The 20,623-nt window shown below is 39.5% G+C and overlaps 3 protein-coding genes across 6 annotated transcripts in view; all 3 read left to right on the top strand.

Annotated features, from left to right (window-relative positions):
• Positions 1-5,607, top strand: part of LOC143738025 (cyclin-L2-like) — a 6,215-nt gene extending 608 nt beyond the window's left edge. The window contains exons 2-10 of one of the 4 annotated variants that reach the window (XM_077229875.1): positions 393-467; positions 547-656; positions 724-844; positions 2,506-2,570; positions 2,642-2,741; positions 3,866-4,094; positions 4,644-4,734; positions 4,805-4,870; positions 5,286-5,607. In XM_077229875.1, coding sequence (XP_077085990.1) covers positions 393-467; positions 547-656; positions 724-844; positions 2,506-2,570; positions 2,642-2,741; positions 3,866-4,094; positions 4,644-4,734; positions 4,805-4,870; positions 5,286-5,406 — 978 coding nt within the window. In that variant the 3' untranslated portion in view covers positions 5,407-5,607. Of the gene's footprint in view, positions 1-392; positions 468-546; positions 657-723; positions 845-2,505; positions 2,571-2,641; positions 2,742-3,865; positions 4,095-4,643; positions 4,735-4,801; positions 4,871-5,285 lie in introns of all 4 variants that reach the window. The other 3 variants (XM_077229877.1, XM_077229876.1, XM_077229874.1) reach the window with 3 other exon arrangements.
• Positions 5,608-6,439: 832 nt separating this feature from the next.
• LOC143738027 (olfactory receptor class A-like protein 4) lies at positions 6,440-10,611 on the top strand. The gene is made up of 4 exons (XM_077229879.1): positions 6,440-6,689; positions 7,807-8,070; positions 8,695-8,949; positions 10,376-10,611. The coding sequence occupies exons 1-4, from the start codon at positions 6,441-6,443 to the stop codon at positions 10,592-10,594; spliced, it is 987 nt and encodes a 328-aa protein (XP_077085994.1). The 5' UTR covers position 6,440; the 3' UTR covers positions 10,595-10,611.
• Positions 10,612-13,696: 3,085 nt separating this feature from the next.
• LOC143738026 (olfactory receptor class A-like protein 4) lies at positions 13,697-19,658 on the top strand. The gene is made up of 4 exons (XM_077229878.1): positions 13,697-14,257; positions 15,334-15,597; positions 17,610-17,852; positions 19,401-19,658. Exons 1-4 carry the CDS (start codon positions 14,000-14,002, stop codon positions 19,626-19,628), a joined length of 993 nt encoding a protein of 330 aa, XP_077085993.1. The 5' UTR covers positions 13,697-13,999; the 3' UTR covers positions 19,629-19,658.
• The last annotated feature ends 965 nt before the right edge of the window (positions 19,659-20,623 follow it).

The raw sequence follows: 20,623 nt of genomic DNA, 5'->3' as shown, positions 1-20,623 counted from the left end.
CGAAACAGCTTTCTATACACGATATAGTGTACTCAAATGTCATTCACTATATAGGGTACTCATTAGTGAACGAGTGAGCGGTTTCGGACACAGCTAGTGTCTTAAATTCTAGTATGAGCAGTTTGTCAGGGGCAGTCAGTCTTAGTTTTCAGTATCAAATTAGATTAATCTATGTTTTTATAACTGATTTAAAAAAGCTATGGACAGTCTTAAAGAAAAAAATTTGATGTCTAACTTATAAGACTGTCTTAGAGGTTTAATGCAACCGGCCTGTATGAGTTCTAAATAAGCCTGGCTAATATATCAGTCTGTTGCTGATTTCAATGTTAGTTTAATATTACACATCCCTCATGAAAACACAGTTGTTTGGATGTTTTACAATGTTTTGTAAGGTCGCCATGGCAACGGCCCAGATCCTGTTCCATCGGTTCTTCTACTGTAAATCATTCGTGAGACACTGCGCAGAGGTGAGCCATCTCTAAACTAGCTGTCTGCCTCTCACACGCATGACCTTTGACCTTTAACCCTCTCGCGATGATGACGCAGACGGTCGCCGTGGCCTGTCTTCAGCTCGCGTCTAAGATAGAGGAGGAGCCACGACGCACGAGGGATGTGCTGAATGTCTTCCACCGCCTCAAGCACGCCGCGGGAAACAGGTAACGAGCGCTACAGCGTTACAGCGTGAGTCTGGAGTGTGTTCTGATGCTTCGCTGTCTCCGTCAGGTTTTTCTGCCCCCTGCTGTTGGACGACGGCTACGTCAGCCGCAAGAGTCACGTGCTCAAAGCGGAGCGGCGCGTGCTGAAGGAGCTCGGCTTCTGCGTACACGTCAAACACCCACACAAGGTCTTAACTCGCTCATTTGCGCATTTCAGGCCAGACATACTTTTCATGCAAGTTCAGCCCGAAGCATTCTCCTCCGTCTCAAGGACAGTGCATGTGATGTCATTTTCGTAAAGTCCGCGTAAATCTGCGTGCAGCCAGGAGAGTACTGTGTGCACGACAGAGTGGAACCAAAACACAAAGTATACCTGGGCCTTTAATGTTAGTTATTTCATTACTCATCTGTGTAGTCATTTGACGACACTTTGTAAGGTTTACGAGAATATGCTACATTAACGCAGCAATGAACGTTAAATGTTGGGCTATACTATTTTTTTTTCCGCTTATTGCTCAACTGTGCGAAAGACGCAAACACGAAGTATACCTGGGCCTTTAATGTTCGTTATCTCGTTACTCATCTTCGTTAGTCATTGGACGACACTTTGTAAGGTTTACGAAAACATGCTACATCAATGCAATAATGAATAGTAAATGTTGGGCAATACTATTTTTTTTTTCACTTATTGCTCAACTGTGTGAAAGATGGAGTGGAACGTAAGACACAAAGTATACCTAGGTGTTTAACGTAAATTTTTGCGTTAACATATTCTCGTAAATCTTTCAAAGTGTCATTGATTGACTACACAGATGAGTAACACAATACTCGTTAAAGAAAAAGTTATACGTTTGTGTCTTACGTTCAACTCCTTCTTTTGCACAGTATGGATCGTGCTTTGCCTCTTTCGGGTTAGTTGAGCAATACGCGGAAAATAGTATAGCCCAACATTTAATGTTCAGTATTGTGTTACTGTAACATGTTCTCATAATCCTTTCAAAGTTTTGTTTATTGACTATGCAGATGAGTAACGACATAACGGACATTAAAGACAAAGTTATACTTTATGTTTTACGTTCAACTCCATCTTTCGCACAGCTGAGCAATAAGCCAATAAAAATAGTATAGCCCAACATTTACTGTTCATTATTACGTAAATGTAGCATGTTCTCGTAAACCTTACTAAGTATTGTCCAATGACTTATGCAGATGAGTAACGAAATAACGAACATTAAAGGCCCAGGTATCTGTTGTGTTTTGCGACTTACACACAGTTTAGCAATACGCGAAAAAAATAGTATAGCCCAACATTTAAGTTTCATTATTGCATTACCGTAGTATGTTCTTGTAAACCTTTCAGTGTTGTCCAGGATGAGTAACGGAAAAACAGACATTAAATGCCCTGGTATACTTCGTGTTTTGCGTTCCACTCCGTCTCGCGCACAGTTGAGCAATACGTGAGAAACATAATTTAACGTCCATTATTGCGTAACTGCAGTTGTGACAAAACTAGGGACTCAACGGCCGATAGTTTTGTTCAAATGTTTGTATTGTTAAACCAGATGTGTTTTTGTTCAGTTAGATAGATATGAATATGCGTTAATGTTCACTGTAACGCTTCACTCGCTGCAACACTGAGAATACAACATGTTCTTGTGTTTTCTTGTATACAGTTTTCTAGTGCACATAATAACAAATTCACAAATACGTATTGTTTTAAAGTAGTTCACAGAAAATGCTTGTTTCAGTGTTACAATTTAGGATGTACATGATGTAAATTGTCTAATTTCTAAAATTGTGACACATTTGTCAGCGTTTGCGTTGACCTCATCCTGTGTTACCTGTGCAGGTGATCATGATGTATCTTCAGGTTCTGGAGTGTGAGAAGAACACCAGACTGCTTCAGATAGCCTGGTGAGATCCTGAACTAAACATTGTGACTAAACACTCACTTTTGTTTTAACGGTCCATCTGTGTTTCTCCAGGAACTACATGAACGACAGCTTGAGGACTGATGTGTTTTTGAGATATAGTGCTGAAACAGTTGCATGTGCGTGTATCTTTCTTTCTGCAAGAGTATTACAGGTGAATCACATGTTTCTGCTGACGTTGCATTATATAGATCATTTTATGTTTTATAACTCCTCCATTAAACCTGACCTTCACACAGATAGCATTTAACAAAAATAAGTTCTAAGAACATGTTGCTAACATTCCCATTAAAGAAGTAGTTCACTTCAGAATTAAAATCTCCTGATAATTTACTCTCCTCCACATCATCCAAGATGTTCAAGTCTTTCTTTCTTCAGTTGAAAAGAAATGAAGGTTTTTGAGGAAAACACTCCAGGATTTTCTCCATATAGTGACTTCAATGGAGTCCAACGGGTCGAAGGTCCAAATGTGAGTTTCAGTGCAGCTTCAAAGTCTCAACACATTTACATATATGCATTGCGTTGCAAGCACCAACTCTCTAGTGTTTGAGCTACAGGAAAGTTACACGATCTCAGCCAAGGAATAAGAGTCTTATCTACACAATCCAGCGGACATTTTATAACAAAATAAACATTTATATACTTTTTAACCACGAATGCTGGTCTTGCACGTACGTAATCAGGTTGAAAGGTCACGCGTGACGAAGGCGGAAGTACCGACCCGGTGTTTACAAAGCGAACGTGCAAAGACTAAAACCAAAAACCATTTAAATTTTAAAAGAAAAAGGTACAACTATGATGTTGGGCGATTTTGAAGTTGGAGGAGAAAATTAGATGATTTGATGAGTTTTAATGAGATTTAATGAGTTTTTTGCCCTATCCTACATTACTTAACCAGAACACGCGTGACTATTCAGTGTAAACACGTAATGTGTGACGCATCACAGCTAGTGGAAGACGAGCATTTGTGGTTAAAAAGTATATAAATGTTTATTTTGTTATAAATGTGCGCTGGTTTGTCTAGATCAGACTCTTATTCCTCGGCTGGATCGTGTCGAGACTTTGAAGCTGCACTGAAACTCACATTTGGACCTTCGACCCGTTGGACTCCATTGAAGTCACTATATGGAGAAAATCCTGGAGTGTTTTCAAAAACCTTCATTTCTTTTCCACTGAAGAAAGAAAGACATGAACATCTTGGATGACGAGGAGGAGAGTAAATTATCAGGAGATTTTAATTCTAAAGTGAACTACTCTTTTTTTTTTTAACATTGTCAGATCCCTCTGCCTGAGCAGCCGCCCTGGTTCTTGTTGTTCGGGGTGTCAGAAGAGGACCTGATTGAGATCAGCTGTTGTATTCTGCGGCTGTACACACTGCAGTGTGATTCGCTGACGGCTCTTCAGCATCAGGTGGAGGAAACACGTTTATTGTTGGTGAGCAACCCCGGAGGAAAAGCGTTCGCGACACACGAGCCGGCGGCCAGTTTCTCTCCTGTGTCTAAACCTGGTGCGTATACAGTCAAACCAAAGTTTATTCAGACTCCTTCAACATTTCTCACATTATCACAGTTTATTTGCTATAGTTTAGAAAATGGTAATAAAATATGACAAGAACTAAAGAGTTATTGAATCAGTTGATATTTCACTGGTTTTGTCCTTTTGTTAGACTCTCACACATGAATTATGTTGAATATCTGTCAGCTGTTAAATTTAACTACACAATTAGATAATACCAGTTTAGCTCAACCAATTACCAAGCAATGCTTCATGTTGTTCAGTCTGTGGTGTAAAAAGGTGCATTAGTTATTAAAGAAAAAACACTTCAGCAAAACATGAACAGCTCAAAGTGTCCGAATAATATTTAGTCCCGAGTTTTTATTCATTTTACTGGTAGTCACTGTATGAAGAATTTTTGGGTATAATATGCCACTTTACTTTATTTTGCTCTCCTCACTTACATAAATGAACTTTAGTGTCCTGCACACACTAGTAAAAAAAACTAGACATATATATATAAATATGTTTCTGCTGTACATTTATTCTCTCGTTCTCTCAGCGACTCCTGCAGAAACCCAGAAGAACCACGAATCTCCATTGTCGCATCTCGCCCTCAAAAATGCCTGTCGAAAGATCACGTGCCGAGAACGGTGAGCTACACGACTGTACAAGAGTGATAATAGTGATATTAGGTAGTGTTTCACGTTTGTCTCTCAGTAGGAAGCGCCTGAGTCGCAGTGATGAACGACGAAACACTCGCTGGATCCCGTCTCCTCCCAGACGCAGGTAACCCTCATATATAGCATTAACACCTGAATATATAGAATCTGGCGGAGTCGACAAGTCAGCTTTATTTATACAGCGCTTTTTACAATACAGAGTGTTTTAAAGCAGCTTTACAGAGATAACAGGAAAATAATGCAGCAAAGTTTGTTTCCAGAAGAAAATAGCATCACAGTCCAGCTTAAGTAAGTTCAGTGATGGTGCATTTTTGTTGTAAAAAAGATTTTAATTTAGTTAATTTATAAATATATATATATATATATATCTGGAGAAAACCGTGATGTCATCATCCAGCTTAGTTCAGTTCTTATATAATGGTGTCAATGCAGGAGATCAATAATTTTGTTGAATATTAAATGAAATAGTTTTAAATAGAAAATTAAATTAAACATCATAATTTGACCTGTCTGTCTTTCAGGCGCAGTCGTAGCGAGTGCTCTCCATCGTTGTCTGTTTCTCCCGAACACACACACTCCTACAGACACCGACAGAGGGAACGCAAACGAGAGCGGACAAATCGTTCGTCTCGCAGGAGATGATGTCACCAGGTGTGGGGGGGAGTGGCCTAAAACTGAACAATCACAACAAAACAACAAACAATAAATCACAATAAAACAACAAACAAGCTGCTTGTATGGATCTAAACTGCCTTGAAAAAAGTATTTTGTATTGTGTATTTTCTGAGACAGAAATCTAGTCACAGTCTGAATAAGAGTTGAAATAAAATGGGAGAATTTTAATAGCTGTGTGACTACGTGTTTTAATTTTTTTAATTTTTTTTATTGCAGGAATACATACAGAAATTTAACAAAATACACATATCGACAAATAAAAATGAAACGGTAGTACTTTACAATAAGGTTCATTAGTTAACATTAGTTAGCATGAATTAATAATGAACTACACTTATACAACATTTATTAATCTTTGTTCATGTTCATTTCAACATTTATTAATACTTTATTAAAATCTTGTTAACATTAGTGAACCAACATGAACAAACAATGAACAGCTGCATTTTTATTAGCTAACGTTTGTAAAGTTTAACAGATTCAGTTACAAATGTATTGCTCATAGTTAGTTCATGTTAGTAAATACATTAACAAATGAACCTTATTGTGAAGTGTTACCCTTTCTCTCGCCCCCCCCCCCCCCCCCAATCCTACAAACAATAACGATAATAATAAAGATAGTAATATGATTTTCTGTAAAAAAAAAAAAAAATAATGTTTTAAATAAAATGCTTGTTGAAGTATCATCAGCTATTCATTACTAAACAGTGAAGAGTTTGTTTGGACCGTTGATATTAAGCCCTGTGGGATCGTGGTGGGCTTACTAATGAATTAGGCTGCTAACTAGTGCGAGTTTAATTAGCCTGATGGGAATGGTTTATCTCTGGTGGAATCTCACCGGCCCCTCATGGTATCTCCTCCTTCACTAGCAGGACCAGGGCTGGGTTGGGTCGGGTTGGGTTGGTATATATATGGTGATGAGGTCACCGAGAGAATCTTCATAAATACTGAAAAAATCTCAAGCACTTTGATCACTGGATTGTCCAGTTTTCAGGTGAAACATGGCGGCTCAAGGAAAAGCCTCTCAGCGCACGCCGTCGTCTGTGCTCTACATCGCCATATACGTCATTCTGGTGCTGCTGGGGAACGTTGGGAACACCGCCGTCATCGGAGTGGTCGGAGATGGACTTCTTCGGGATAAGGGAGTCATCCGAAGCTCAGACGTGATCCTGGTCAACATGGCTTTCTCCAACCTGATGGTGTCGTTGGGCAGAAACACTCTCCTGGTGATCTCCGACATGGGAGTGGAGGTACGGAAGAGTTACGGGAGGGTGATTGTTTGAAATGTGTGATATAATGTCAGTTTCTGGTTCGGTGATGAAAAAACGTTAAGTCAAGTCACCTTCATTTATACAGCGCTTTTAACAATATAGACTGTTTCAAAGCAGCTTTACAGTGATAATAGGAGATTACAGTAACACAGATTGTTTTGGCTTTACAGCAACTCTAGAATTAAGTTATTGTCCAGATAAAGTTGTTGGTTCTGTGTTGAGAAAACGCTAGCTTTAAAGCTAAATTTGTTGTAAAAGGGTGTATGTCCAAATCAATGTTTAAACTGAATTCTCATATGTTCATGTCAAGGGGATGAAAAGGCGTAGCGCCAAAACAAAGTCCCAAACGGATGAATGTAGTAACTTCTTGAGGTGCGTAGATCCAAAAGAACTAAAAAAATCTGAACAAAGATCCGCACACGAAAATAGGCCAAAAATCTCACAGGATTTTATTGTCCAAAGGCCACAAATAAAGTGCAAAGCGTTTTCGGGTTCAATGCTTAATTCATCTGTTCATGTGAAACAAAATTCAACCTTGATCCATGGTGTTTATTGACCCATGAAAAAGGGTTGAGGTGTTGGTCTGACAGGTATAGAGGGAGATTATCCCAGCGTTTGAGAGCGGAAACATGTAAAATACTTGGGCTGGTGTAACTGTGCCTTCAGAAGGCTGACAGGACCCGTGGTACTGGGAGATTCCCTTTAGTCCATAAAAGTCTGTATGCGAGTCAGGAATAAAAGGATCAGCGCTATATCAAAGCAGACAGTCGGTTTTAAACCCGGACTGAAACTTCTCTACGATATCCTGATCTGAAAACATGGAGAGAGCTGAGACTGGTCCACATGTGAAAATGCTACAGACTTGTTCTCTCTGGAAAACTGAAATCTTTGTGTTTTTTTCCATTTCAACTCAGACCTTTCTAAGGACTCGCTTCGTTATTCAGCCAGAAATGAGGGCTAGTTTCCAGTCGCCTCTGTTTGTAGTCTTAACTGGGGGAAGGACAGCATCATCTGCTGCTAGTTTGATATTGTTGTGCGTTTGATTTATTTTAATGGCCATCAGCAATTGAAATCATCAGCCTTGCTCCTTCCTCAGGTTTTCCTCAATAAAAGCTGTTGTCGCTTTATGATGGGCATCTGGGTTTGGCTCCGCTCCGCAAACGTTTGGTCGACGTTCTTTCTGAGCGTGTTCCACTTCCAGACGCTGCGTCGACTCGCGCCGGCCGCCACGAACGTGCACGGCCACCCCGGACCCCCCAAACCCCTCATACTCGGCTTGTGCCTCATCTGGAGCCTCAATCTGATCTACTCCATCCCAGCCTTCATCTTCTCCAAGAACGGAGACGAGAACTCCACCGAGGTCAGTCTGTCTATTTATTGGTCAACGGGCTTAATTTAACTTGTGTGTTTCCTTTCGGTTAAAGGGATAGTTCACCCAAAAAGGAAAATTAGCCCATGATTTACTCTCCCTCAAGTCATCCTAGGTGTATATGACTTTCTTCTTTCAGGCGCACACAATTGCTGTTATATAAAAAAAAATTACAGTCCAAGATTTATAATGGTAGTGAATGGCTGTTTCTGTTTTGAAGTCCATAAAAGTGCATCTGTCCATCATAAAAGTGCATCTATCGTAATATATAGTCGTATGTAGTAATGCGACACGCTGATATTTACGCTCCGGTATGACGCACTACGCTACTTCTGATGTCATGAGTTGCGCAAGTTGTGCTTTAGGGGTATGTAGAGACTGTGTACGAGACTGTATGTTCGTTTGGCTGGAAGCTAGTTATTTTACTTTGTAACTTTGTAACAGAAACAGCCATTATAAAGCTTGGAAGAGCCAGGACATTTCTTAATATAACTCTGATTGTGTTAGTCTATAAAAAGAATGTCATATACACCTAGGATGAGTTGAGGGAGAGTAAATCATGGGCTAATTTTTTTATTTTTGGGTGAACTATCACTTTGACCTCCGACCCCTAAGACGCTGATGTTGGTGAGCAGCACCACTCGGCCGCTGCTGGGATGCATCTGGGATTTTCCGTCGGCCTACAGCGGCCTGGCCTTCGCCACCTCCTCCATGGTGATCCATGAATCCATTCCCATCTTCCTGATGAGCATCACGAACCTGGGCTCCTTGTTTACGCTGTACACTCACGGACGAAAAAGAAGAGCTGTCAACAAGAGTCAGGACGCGCCAGTCGTCACCGGGATCCCTGCGGAGCGACGGGCCGCTAAGGTGAGACGATCTTATCTCAACTTCTAGTGGGTAAACGTCATACCTTTATTTTCAACAATTGCTGGAAGATCAGATCACATGTGCACAATCTGCCGAATAGGATGTTCCAGAATCAGACACAAGTTCTTATTATCTAAAAAAAGATTCATCGCTATGCTTCTCATGCCAGTCCAATATCGGTATTGTATTATTATGGTTTTCTTGGGGTGGTGATGGCGCAGTGGATAATACACATGCCTTTGGTGTGAGAGACCCGGGTTCGAATCCACTGTGAGACACCAGTGTGTACCTGAGCAAGACACTTAACCCTAGTTGCTCCAGAGGCGTGCGACCTCTGACATATATAGCAATTGTAAATCACTTTGGATAAAAGCGTCAGCTAAATGAATAAAAATGTAAAATGTAAAAAAGTCTCTTAGAAAATTATATTACTTTATATTACTCAGCAAACACACTCAGAAATGTTCCGCGAATCCCCCTGTAGTCAATAGTTTTACCCCTTAAAACTCATCTTTGATCACCAAAATTACTTATTTGAACGTTTTATCCTTTATAAAAAAAATTCATGCCTTAAAATATCTTGAATGTAACCCGACACCCTTGCCTCATTTAGTATGCGCTGTTCTATGAATATGCAAATGAGCCCCGCCTCCACTCACTCAGAGATCCACTCGTTGACGATCACACGTTGATCTGATTGGTTACAAGGTAGTTTGTGACGTCAGAAACACCAGCGATTTCAAACCGTGTTTTTGAGACTGTCTTTGGTTCACTGCAGTTTTAAGGAGAAAATACTCAGCAATGCTGTCGACTTATGAATTTACAGATGGTTTGTCTTAAAGCGTATTAATAACATTAAAAGCTGGATTTTCACCACAGGGGGACTTTAAAACACCAACCAGCCAAGCTAGAGTTCTCCTGTGTTGATGCACATAACGGATAAAAAACAAATGTATACGCCCGCAGTGAAATGTGATGTGGTCAATAGTTGTGGTTCGTTTTCACAGCAGAGATTTTAAATGTCTAATAGAAATAAAGTAAATGTTTTTATTGGGACACTATACATGACCTGAAAGTTACATGAACGAAAAGGCCAATTTGGATTTTATTGGTTCCCTCAAGTTTAAAATTCCAACTGGTTGATAGGAATGTTGTTCCAGGACCAACAAAAGACCTACTAAGCAAGGCAGTCCCAGACCCAAGGTTTAATTATACCATGATGATGTCATTTCCTGAACTAATGATCTTCACTGATGGCCACAATCCTGTGGGAAGCGTAGGTTCACTGTCCCATGGGAGCTGAGAGCAAGTTCGTTCATGTTTTTGTTTCTCCAGAAAGTAACAGAAGTTAGGAGTTAGGCATGACTAGATCAGGCTGTTTTTAATGCAATATCACAGAATAATACTTCTTTATGTGTTTGCTCAGGTGATTTTTACGCTCAATATCCTCTTTATTTCATCTTGGGGCGCCAGCATCATCTCGGTGAACTACTTCAACTATAACCGCGGATCTTCCACGGAGTTCCTGCTAATCGTGGCTCGCATCGCTAACATCACCTTCATCGCGCTGTCGCCCATCGTGCTCGCCGTGGGACACCGGAGACTCCGCGCCGTCATAAAGTCCGTCCTGTCATGTGTAGTCTGACAGACAGCTCTCTATGGACAGGCATCAAAGACATTATCACAAGAGTGTGTCACATTATTTATTTTTAATAAAGTTGCATGTACTTACTCAGAAACGAAGACTCTGTGCCACTCAAATTCCATTTGAAAATGCCGATTCCTGAATTTGAATTGAGTTTGAATTGACCGATCAAAGAGGGTGCATTTAATTTAAGGAAGTAGAGTTATTTAATGCATTGCATTTCCTTTACATTTATTAATTCAGCAGACACTTTCTTACAAATAGGTAGGTAACACTTTACAATAAGGTTCATTAGTTAACATTACTTAGGCTAATGTGTTAATTAAAATTAAGTAACAATGAGCAATACATTTGTTACAGTATTTATTAATCTTTGTTAATGTTAAATTAATAAAAATACAGCTGTTCATTGTTTGTTCACGGTGCATTAACTAATGTTAACAAATACAACTTTTGATTTTAATAATGTATTAGTAAGTGTTGAAATTAATATTAACTAAGATTAATAAATGCTGTAGAAGTATTGTTCATTCTTAGTTCATGTTAACTAATGTAATAAACTAATGAACCTTATTGTAAAGTGTTATCAATAAGTAAAATAATACATATCAAATCATATAATAATAATAATAATAATAAGAGGAGTAAGTATTAAAGAAAATATGAAATATGACTAAATAAATAGAAATTTAATTTGTCCAAAGAGAAAGTTTTCCTGAGAGGAATCTTCCAGAATTATTTAAGGTTTGTATACTGTGTTTCTCTCAAGATTATTATTCTAGACACTAATACGTCTTTATTTCTCACATTATACCTTTCTTATTCCGTGTCTGAGGGCTTCGGACGAGTGCAGACATACACTAGATCGCTTCTGTTATAATCAGCGAAGGGTTTGCACTGTGGGCCGCTTCATTGATTATAATGGGAGTGATTTAACTGTCACGTCACTTCACAGGAGAGCGCCAATGTCCGCCAGAGAGTAGCCTACGACACAAGGTAAACCTTGAGATTCTTTATTCTTGGATTGTGTTTGTTTTGCAAACAAGCGCAACAGACTAAATCATGTTTGCCAGTTCATGCCATTAGTTATCTTTTAGTTATCAGACTCCAGCGCCTTTCCTTTTTTCCAATTTATAATTTGGGTTAAACATGTAACCCAGACTGTTGGGTTAACTCAGTTATTATGACAGATTAACACAGTATGTTCCCATCCAGCTTTCTTAGGATGTTTAACCCAGCATTTTTTAGATAGCAGAGTCTTCAAAATGGAGCCAAACATGAAGCAGCATAGGCTACAAGATGGAGGACTTAAACAGGAACACGTAAGAATCTAGCTCTTCTTGTACATTGTGATATGATGAAGTTTCTCTGTCACTGCGTCAGATCTGTGTGTTGAGTCAAATTGACAGCAGTCTTGAGTTGTGTGTTATTATTATCTCTGATATGTGTGTCTACTGCCACCTAGCGGTCGTAAAACAACATCATCACACATCGTTTCCACGCGATTGATTTAACTGATTATTCTTAACCAGATAACTGAGATGTTGAAGTATGAACCTTGATAATAAATAATAAATACCTGAGTGTTTCATTATTTTATGCTTGCATCTATTCATTTCACACGTCTGACTGAAATGCATTTGCTCCTATTTTACATGATGAGAAGAAGAGATTCCGTATTAAACCTTACAAAGATAACACCATGCATCTATGTGTCGTGTTTACCGTCGTGTTTACCTCATCACTCTGAAACGTGCATCGGCGGGAGATTCTCCAGCGCTCTCCGAGGTAAATATTGACCGATCAATTTCTGACTAAGTAAATTATAACGACTGATTCAATCTCTATCAAATTAAGACAATTTTATGATTATTAATTTACTTTGAAAACTTTTGGATCATTGAAGAATCATACGCCGTCCGTGTGTTCGCGTTCTAGCAGTTTAAATGCGCGCGCCGTTTTACAAGCCACCTTCGCGCGCTTTCTGTGGAGCGCGCTTCATTCTTCAAATTAGGAGCGCGCATCAAACCTATTTACTTATTTCCTATTTGCACAACTTCGCAATCAGTATAGAGAATATGTTTTATCCATCCATCCATTTACCAAACCAATTACCTTCTGTAGGGATGAAGCCCATGTATGTAATAGCCTATAAAAAGAAACATGCTATTGTAAATCAAAATTATGATAATTATATGATTGAAATTTCGAAATGATTACTTTTAATATCATAATTTTGATTTAGTATGTCATAATTTTTACTTTTCATCTCATAGGCCTAAACATTCAATTCAATTTATTTTAATAAAACTTTTCACAACACACATCGTTTCAAAGCAGCTTTACAGAAAGTGCATGAGTCCACATTACAATTTACAGTGATCTGTTATCAGAGGAAACTGTCTAAGTTATGTATTTCAGAAATTTAGATTTACAAATCACAGTTAGCTAAAATTGTATAAATTTAAACAATGTTATTATTTAAGGCAGAAACAATGAGCTCATTGAAGTAATGAATAATTGTTTGTTAACAAATTATTATGACATATAGAAAATTGTAGCATAATTATGACTTAGTGTCATCATTTGGACTTTTTATGTTATAATTATGATTTATGAAAGCATGATTTTTTTCTTATGTGCCATAAATGGGCTTCCGTAGTTGCGGCGTATATAATGTGATATATTTGAGGTAATACAAATTGGCATACTAATTATTTAATGATAACAGATTGTTGCCATGTTTAACATGAAAATAAACGTGTTTGAAACGTTTCTCTCAGATTCAGATCTCCCTTTGTATGTCTTCAGGTCAGAGGTCATGGTGTGTCTTTTTTTCTGCACAATCACTAACATAGTGGAAAGACAGATATTAATGTCTTTGTGTGAGGGAATCTGGTCTCCTTCTGAAAAAAGTTGGAAGCATCATCATAATTGGCATGATTGTGTGATCGATAGATGAAAATGTGAAAAACTATACTTTATGAAGGAGACGCATAATTTACACAATGTACTCGAGAGAACTAAAGAACTGTCTTTTCTTGGACCCAGACTCTGTGGGATCGTGGTGGGTTTACTAATGAATTAGGCTGCTAACTAGCGCGAGTTTAATTAGCCTGGTGGGGATAGTTAATCCCTCGAGCGTGAAGATGCAAGTTCAGCTCATGTATCCCAAAACATCCATATCTCTGGTGGAATCTCACCTGCCACTCACTGCATCTTCTCCTATGACAGCAGGACCGGGATTCAGCGGATGTGGGGATTTATATGGTAACCATGATCCATAAAAGGGGCTTGCGGTCGGTGGGAGGAGAGGAAGGCGTTGGGATGGAGAAAATACAACATCACTGAGACTTTCTGAGAGACGCTCCATTTATGATTGAAGTCTGAAGAAGTTTGAAGAATATGGCGCCTGAAAGAAAACCCCCAAGCCTCAGTCAGCGCATCTCTTCGTCTCCGTTCTACTTCGCGCTCTACGTGGTTCTGGTCCTGCTGGGGAACGTTGGGAACACCGTGGTCATCGGAGTGGTCGGCCAAAGCCTTCTCCGGGATACGGGAGTCGTCAAGAGCTCAGACGTGATCCTGGTCAACATGGCTTTCTCCAACCTGATGGTGTCGTTGGTGAGAAACACAGTCGTGATGGTGTCCGATCTGGGAGTGGAGGTATGCAGGAATTCCCTCATGAATGCATAACTGATAATGAACTGATAATGAATGCATTACTATTAATGAATGCATAACTGAGAATAAATGCATAACTATTAATTAATGCATAACTGATAATGAATGAATAACTATTAATGAATGCATTACTGATAATGAACTGATAATGAATGGATGATGTTGAGGTATGGAGAAAGGATTGCAGTCTGGGTTCAATCTCTAGGCAAACCACTGAAATGAGTGTGAACCCGATCTATTGTCTTTGTGAAGGCTTTGAGCTGTGTAAATGTCAAGTCAAGTCTCCTTTATTTATACAGCGCTTTTTACAATACAGAGTGTTTCAGAGCAGCTTTACAGAGATAACAGGAGAATAATGCTACAAAGTTACAAGAGATTGTTTCACATCTTCACGAGTCTGTTGACACACACACACTCTGCTTATTACACACACACACACACACTCTGCTTATGACACACACAGGGACGCGCAGCAACACAAAAACAAGCCAAATATTAAAAATAAAAACTTTACACTGTAAAAGGTTAATATTGTGAGCATAAAGATATGGTGGAATCCAGCTTGTCCCGCAGATTGTCTGCTTGCACTTCAATCTCACACACACAGCTTTAACCTCACACACGAGTAGATCCGTTTCCTCGCTTGAGAAGCGTTGCGTTTTTCCGCTAGCAAATTCCTCCATGTAAATAGCGAATCCGCCATGGTGCGAGCGCAACTGTCGTTAAAAGGAATGTGAGATGAGACTATATAATTGTTTATTGCACGTTATGCCCAAAACACACCCATAACTCATTAAGAGAATAGACACAAAACACACCCATAACTCATTAAGAGAATAGTGACGACTCTTTTAGACCAGCGCCGGGACTGCCGACCCTTTGTCCCGTCGTTAAACTAGCAGAAGTGGATTCGGACTCGCCCTGAGTGCAGTTTAGACCCTGCGCTCAGATCCTTAACATAGAGCCTGTAGTGTTTCCTCTGACAGGACTGTATTTACTGTATTTAATTGAATGCTTGGTACCAACTTTCGAGCATCAACACGTCTGTTTCCTCACAGATTTTCCTCACTAGAGATATGTGTCACCTCATGATGGGCATCTGGGTTTGGCTCCGCTCTGCCAACGTTTGGTCGACGTTCTTCCTGAGCGCGTTCCACTTCCAGACGCTGCGTCGCGTGGCCCCGCCGGTGATCAGCCTTCACGGGCCCCGCGGGCCCCCCAGACCCCTCGTGCTCGGCTTCGGCCTCATCTGGAGCCTCAACCTGGGCTACTCCATCCCAGCCTTCATCTTCTCCAAGAACGGAGACGAGAACTCCACCGAGGTCAGTCTGTCGTAGAGGCTCACATTTCTTTGGGAATCTCGTGGGATGGGAATCAAAATCACTATTAATCACGGGATGTCAGCGGGAGTGGGCGGGACCGGGAATCGTAATAACACTATGATACCCAACTTTATACACAAACATACCATTTATATAAATTAATTATATATTTTAAACATATTTTGAACTCGATTGACCCTTCGCTAAGCCCCGCCCTCCCTAGTTACTGTTGCTACGCCTGTCAAGCTTTCGCGCTGGCACGTCTATTACAGTGTGTATGCACCGGTGTCAGACATTCCCAATGAGATCATTAGTAATTTTTGGCTAACATGTGACATATCTGAGAGAGCAAGACTAAAGGGACTGCAGTGTGCATTCGAGGGATATATCCACGAAATAATATGCAACCGATTAGAGAATAATTTCATAAAGATTGAAGCTAAAGCCTATAGTCGCAGCTCCCGCGCCTCATACGCCGACCATTCACATGGGAAACACACACATTGAGGAACAGCTGTGTTCGTGCACAGCAGGGTAAGTGAAATGTGAAACTAATCTAATAATTATAAATCAAACAGCTTATCCATAAATCTTGTGGAATAACACTAAAGCCTGTTTTATGCTTCTGCGTCGAATTGACGGCGTACCGCCGCAGACCCCTCTGCGTCGCCGCAAACCCCTCCGCCGTAGCTCGACGTGCACCTCCAAAAAATTGTAACTACGCGTCGAAGCGACGCAGACCACAAGGGATGTGATTGGTCAGATGCACCGCGATGCAGCTCAACCTGACGCAGAACCATAAAACGGCCACGACGCCGTAGGAGTGACGGCGTAGCTACGCCGTGGAGTTGACACAGAAGCATAATGAGGCCTTAACACCAGGAGAGCCGCGATCGGATTGGGTTAAAGTTACTCAGTCAGGGGTAACGTTAGTAGGCCGTCGATTAACAAAATGCTGAAATATATTTTAAAGTATGTCAGTGAGCCTCCCTCTTGTCTTTAATCGTCTTATTTTACGTTAAAACATGTGCATTATGAACAAAGAACCGTCATTATTTCCAAGCAATAGGTGTTTTGTTAATCCTGTCGACACTTAGTTGTGAATGGGGTCTCACACACACTCCTGATCCACGCACAGCATTTCTCCCCTCGGCTTTTAGATTTTTTCGGGAAGGAAAAGAATTCCACTCCCCCGTCCAAACTTTTAGGATACCGGGTATCAGATTTGCACAATCCATTCGTACAACGTTTCCCTCACTCGAAAGCCTGCCAGACCTCCCGCGCCTAGTTACGGTTGCTAAGACACGATTGGCCAGTGGCGGTTATCGGGCGTGGCTTAGCGAAGGGTCAATTCTAGTTCCCCGTCTCTTTTCGCTCTCCTGTTTGCGTTGGTGCGGCTGGTTTAGTGAATGACGTGCTCCACCCGTAACAGGTTGTGGCGGTTAAGTTGCCAACCACCAATAATATAAGAGAAGAAGAAGTCTTCTTCATGCACTCTGTAGCCGCGAAAATCACAATTAAAATGGAGTCAGACATGAAAGCCACGCTGCAACGATTAATGGCGGAAATAATGATACCTCCGTTGTGCTCGCCAATGTTTCTGGGCGCTCTGAAGTAACCAAAACATTTAGAAAAACGGAGTGAAAATTTGGTTGTATAATGTGTGTGTAAGTGTGCGTGCCTGTGTGTTTGTGTGTGTGTGTTTGCATGGATGATTTACGTACATGAAATTTAATGTGTGTGCATTGTTTAAGCTGGCTTTCAGTTCAATAAAATTGAATTTTTGGATTTTTATTCAACTAAGGTGGGCATGCTGTGAACTGTTCTGTGTTTTTCACTGTAACTGAGAGATTCCGGCCAAAAAACCCAACATGGGACTGGGAGGAATGGGATTCATTCTTCTGGGATTTTTTTTGTGGGAGAGGTTTGAAAATCCACTCCCGTGTCATCGTCTAGTCTGTGTGTGTGTTTACGATCAGCATTGATCTTGTGTGTGACCTCTGACCCCTCAGACGCTGATGTTGGTGAGCAGCACCACTCGGCCGCTGCTGGGATGCATCTGGGATTTTCCGTCGGCCTACAGCGGCCTGGCCTTCGCCACCTCCTCCATGGTGATCCATGAATCCATTCCCATCTTCCTGATGAGCATCACGAACCTGGGCTCCTTGTTTACGCTGTACACTCACGGACACACTCGCAAGAGTCAGGGTGCGCCAGTCGTCACCCGGATCCCAGCGGAGCGACGGGCCGCCAAGGTGAGGAACACAATCTCACGGCTTGTAAATCAGGAACGCTTTGGAATATATTCTTAAAGACACATTTAGCAGGACTGTCAATTATTGCAGGAGTCAAAGAACTTCAGAACATTAAAGTGTAAAAACGTTATATGTTTAAGTTTACTGTAAAGCAAACGTACTAAACATTTAAATTTTTATAATTTTAAAATATGTATTATACTAAATAATTTTGACACTCAAATCGCAAGAAAACTAAAGCCATGCGTCTAACCAAGTTGTGTACCAAATTTGAAGTTGATATCATAAAAATGTAGCTTTCTAAATCGAAATTATGTGATAGATAGAAGTCTAAATGATGAGATGAAAAGTTTAAATTGTGTCACACCAATTAATCATTTTGAGATTAAAAAATTAAAATTATGGCAATATAAGTGATAATTTGGACATACAAATAGATCATTTCTACACTTTATATCATAACTAGGACATAGAAAGTAAGAAATTATGAGATAAAAGTTGAAATAAGGACAAAGTCAAAATTATGACACACCAATTAATAATTATGAGATTAAAAAGTCAAAATTATGGCAAAATAAGTGATGATTAGGACATACAAATTGATAATTTCAACATTTTATATCATAACTATAACATAAAAAGTAAGAAATAATGAGATAAATGTTGTAATTATGGCAGAAAAAAATCAAAATTATGAGATTAAAAAGTAACAATTATGCTATTATGGCAATATAAGTGATAATTAGGACATACAAATAGATCATTTCTACATTTTATATCATAACTAGGAGATAAAAAGTCATAATTATGAGATAAAAGTTGAAATTAGGACAAAGTCAAAATAATGACACACCAATTCATAATTATGAGATTAAAAAGTCAAAATTATGGCAAAATAAGTGATAATTAGGACATACAAATTGATAATTTCAACATTTTATATCATAACTATAACATAAAAAGTAAAAAATTATGAGATAAATGTTGTAATTATGGCAGAAAAAGTCAGAATTATGGCAAAAATATAACTTAGTAAAATATAACATACTAAATATAAATTATGAGATGAAAAGTTGAAATTCTGACCAAAAAAAAATCAAAATTATGAGATTAAAAAGTAACAATTATGCTATTATGGCAATATAAGTGATAATTAGAAAATAAAAAAGTCACGTTTTTGACCTTATATCATAAAAATATCCTTATGTCATGATATTGAAAGTGTGACATAAAAGTAAAAATTATGACACATCAAGTCATAATTATGAGGTTAAAAACACAAAATTATGGCAATATAAGTGAGTGATAATAAGGACATGCAAAGTAAACATTTTGAGATTTTTAGGCGCGTTACTAAAAAAACACCCAAATTTCATTTTCCAGTCACAATTTAATCAATTTCCATCACAAAGCAGCGAATCCACGGTCAAAGCTGGCTTCGTGAGATGAACTGTGTTTAATCTTTCAGATGATGATGATTGCTTGTGTGTGTGTGTGTGTGTGTGTGTGTGTGTGTGTGTGTGTGTGTGTGTGTGTGTGTGTTCTCAGGTGATCCTGGCGCTCAATATCCTCTTCATCTCGTCTTGGGGAACTAACGTGATCTCGGTGAACTACTTCAACTATAACCGCGGATCTTCCACGGAGTTCCTGCTAATCATCGCTCGCTTCGCCAACATGAGCTTCATCGCGCTGTCGCCCATCGTGCTCGCCGTGGGACACCGGAGACTCCGCGCCGTCATAAAGTCCGTCCTGTCGCGGCTCGGTCCGTCGGGATAGACTCCGCGGGTCGCGTGTTTTCTGCATCATCAAACTAATTCTGTTTGGAATCCAGAGTCTTTTTTCATTTTTTTTATTGAACAATATGTCATGTACAAACAACATGGCGACAGAAATGTATAATTAGCATACACTATGACAGTAGGATCAGGTGCAAGTGCATTACAGAAAAGAAGGAAACAAGGAAGAGTCATATTCTTCTATTGTGGAAGTTTTACTTTTCATCATTTTAAGGGTATTTGTATAAGAGAGAAACTCATTGTGAAATAAACAAAACTTAGCTTTCACTTTCAGGTATTTAGATTTGTGTGTATAAAATGTAACTAGAATAAGGATGTTATTAACCAGAAAACCGTCTGTGTTGTTTTCCATAATGAAGACCTGGAGGAAGATTCGGGTAACGGAGAATATCAGGCCATAAAGCCTCACTTATACAATAACTAAATCAATCATCAGTAAAACACAAACTAGTTTCAAATCTCCGTTGTACACATTCACTGGATGGATATACACCATTTACCATTTTAAAATGGATTTCCTCAGTTTTGGGACTTAATGGGAATTTTAAGTAAGTTGTTCGTAACCTGTGAATTTTTTTCAAGTTTCTATAGGGAATAATAACATATTTCTGATCATTTTGTTTGGAAGTTTAATTTCTTTAAAATCTTAACCTTCAACTAATAGTAATGGGAGACTAAAGGCTGTAATCAAAGAGTGTTTTATGTGTCTTTTCTGTGTGTGTGTGTGTGTGTGTGTGTGTGTGTGTGTGTGTGTGTGTGTGTGTGTGTGTGTGTGTGTGTGTGTGTGTGTGTGTGTGTGTGTGTGTGTGTGTGTGTGTGTGTGTGTGTGTGACTGATTAAACTCACAAATCAACGACAGTGAATCACTTCACACTCTTTTTCCTCATCTAAGATGCGTCTCGTCTGTGTGTGTGTGTGCGCGTGTGTGCAGTGTTTAAATGAAGTCAGGAAATGTAGGTTTGTTTAAAGGGAAGT

This window comes from Siphateles boraxobius, unplaced genomic scaffold (assembly GCF_051911475.1).
Source record: "Siphateles boraxobius isolate OS27281-9 unplaced genomic scaffold, OSU_SipBor_1 136, whole genome shotgun sequence".
Classification (NCBI taxonomy): domain Eukaryota; kingdom Metazoa; phylum Chordata; class Actinopteri; order Cypriniformes; family Leuciscidae; genus Siphateles; species Siphateles boraxobius.
Note: the sequence above shows the minus strand (reverse complement) of the source record. Positions and strands in the feature narration are given on the sequence as shown.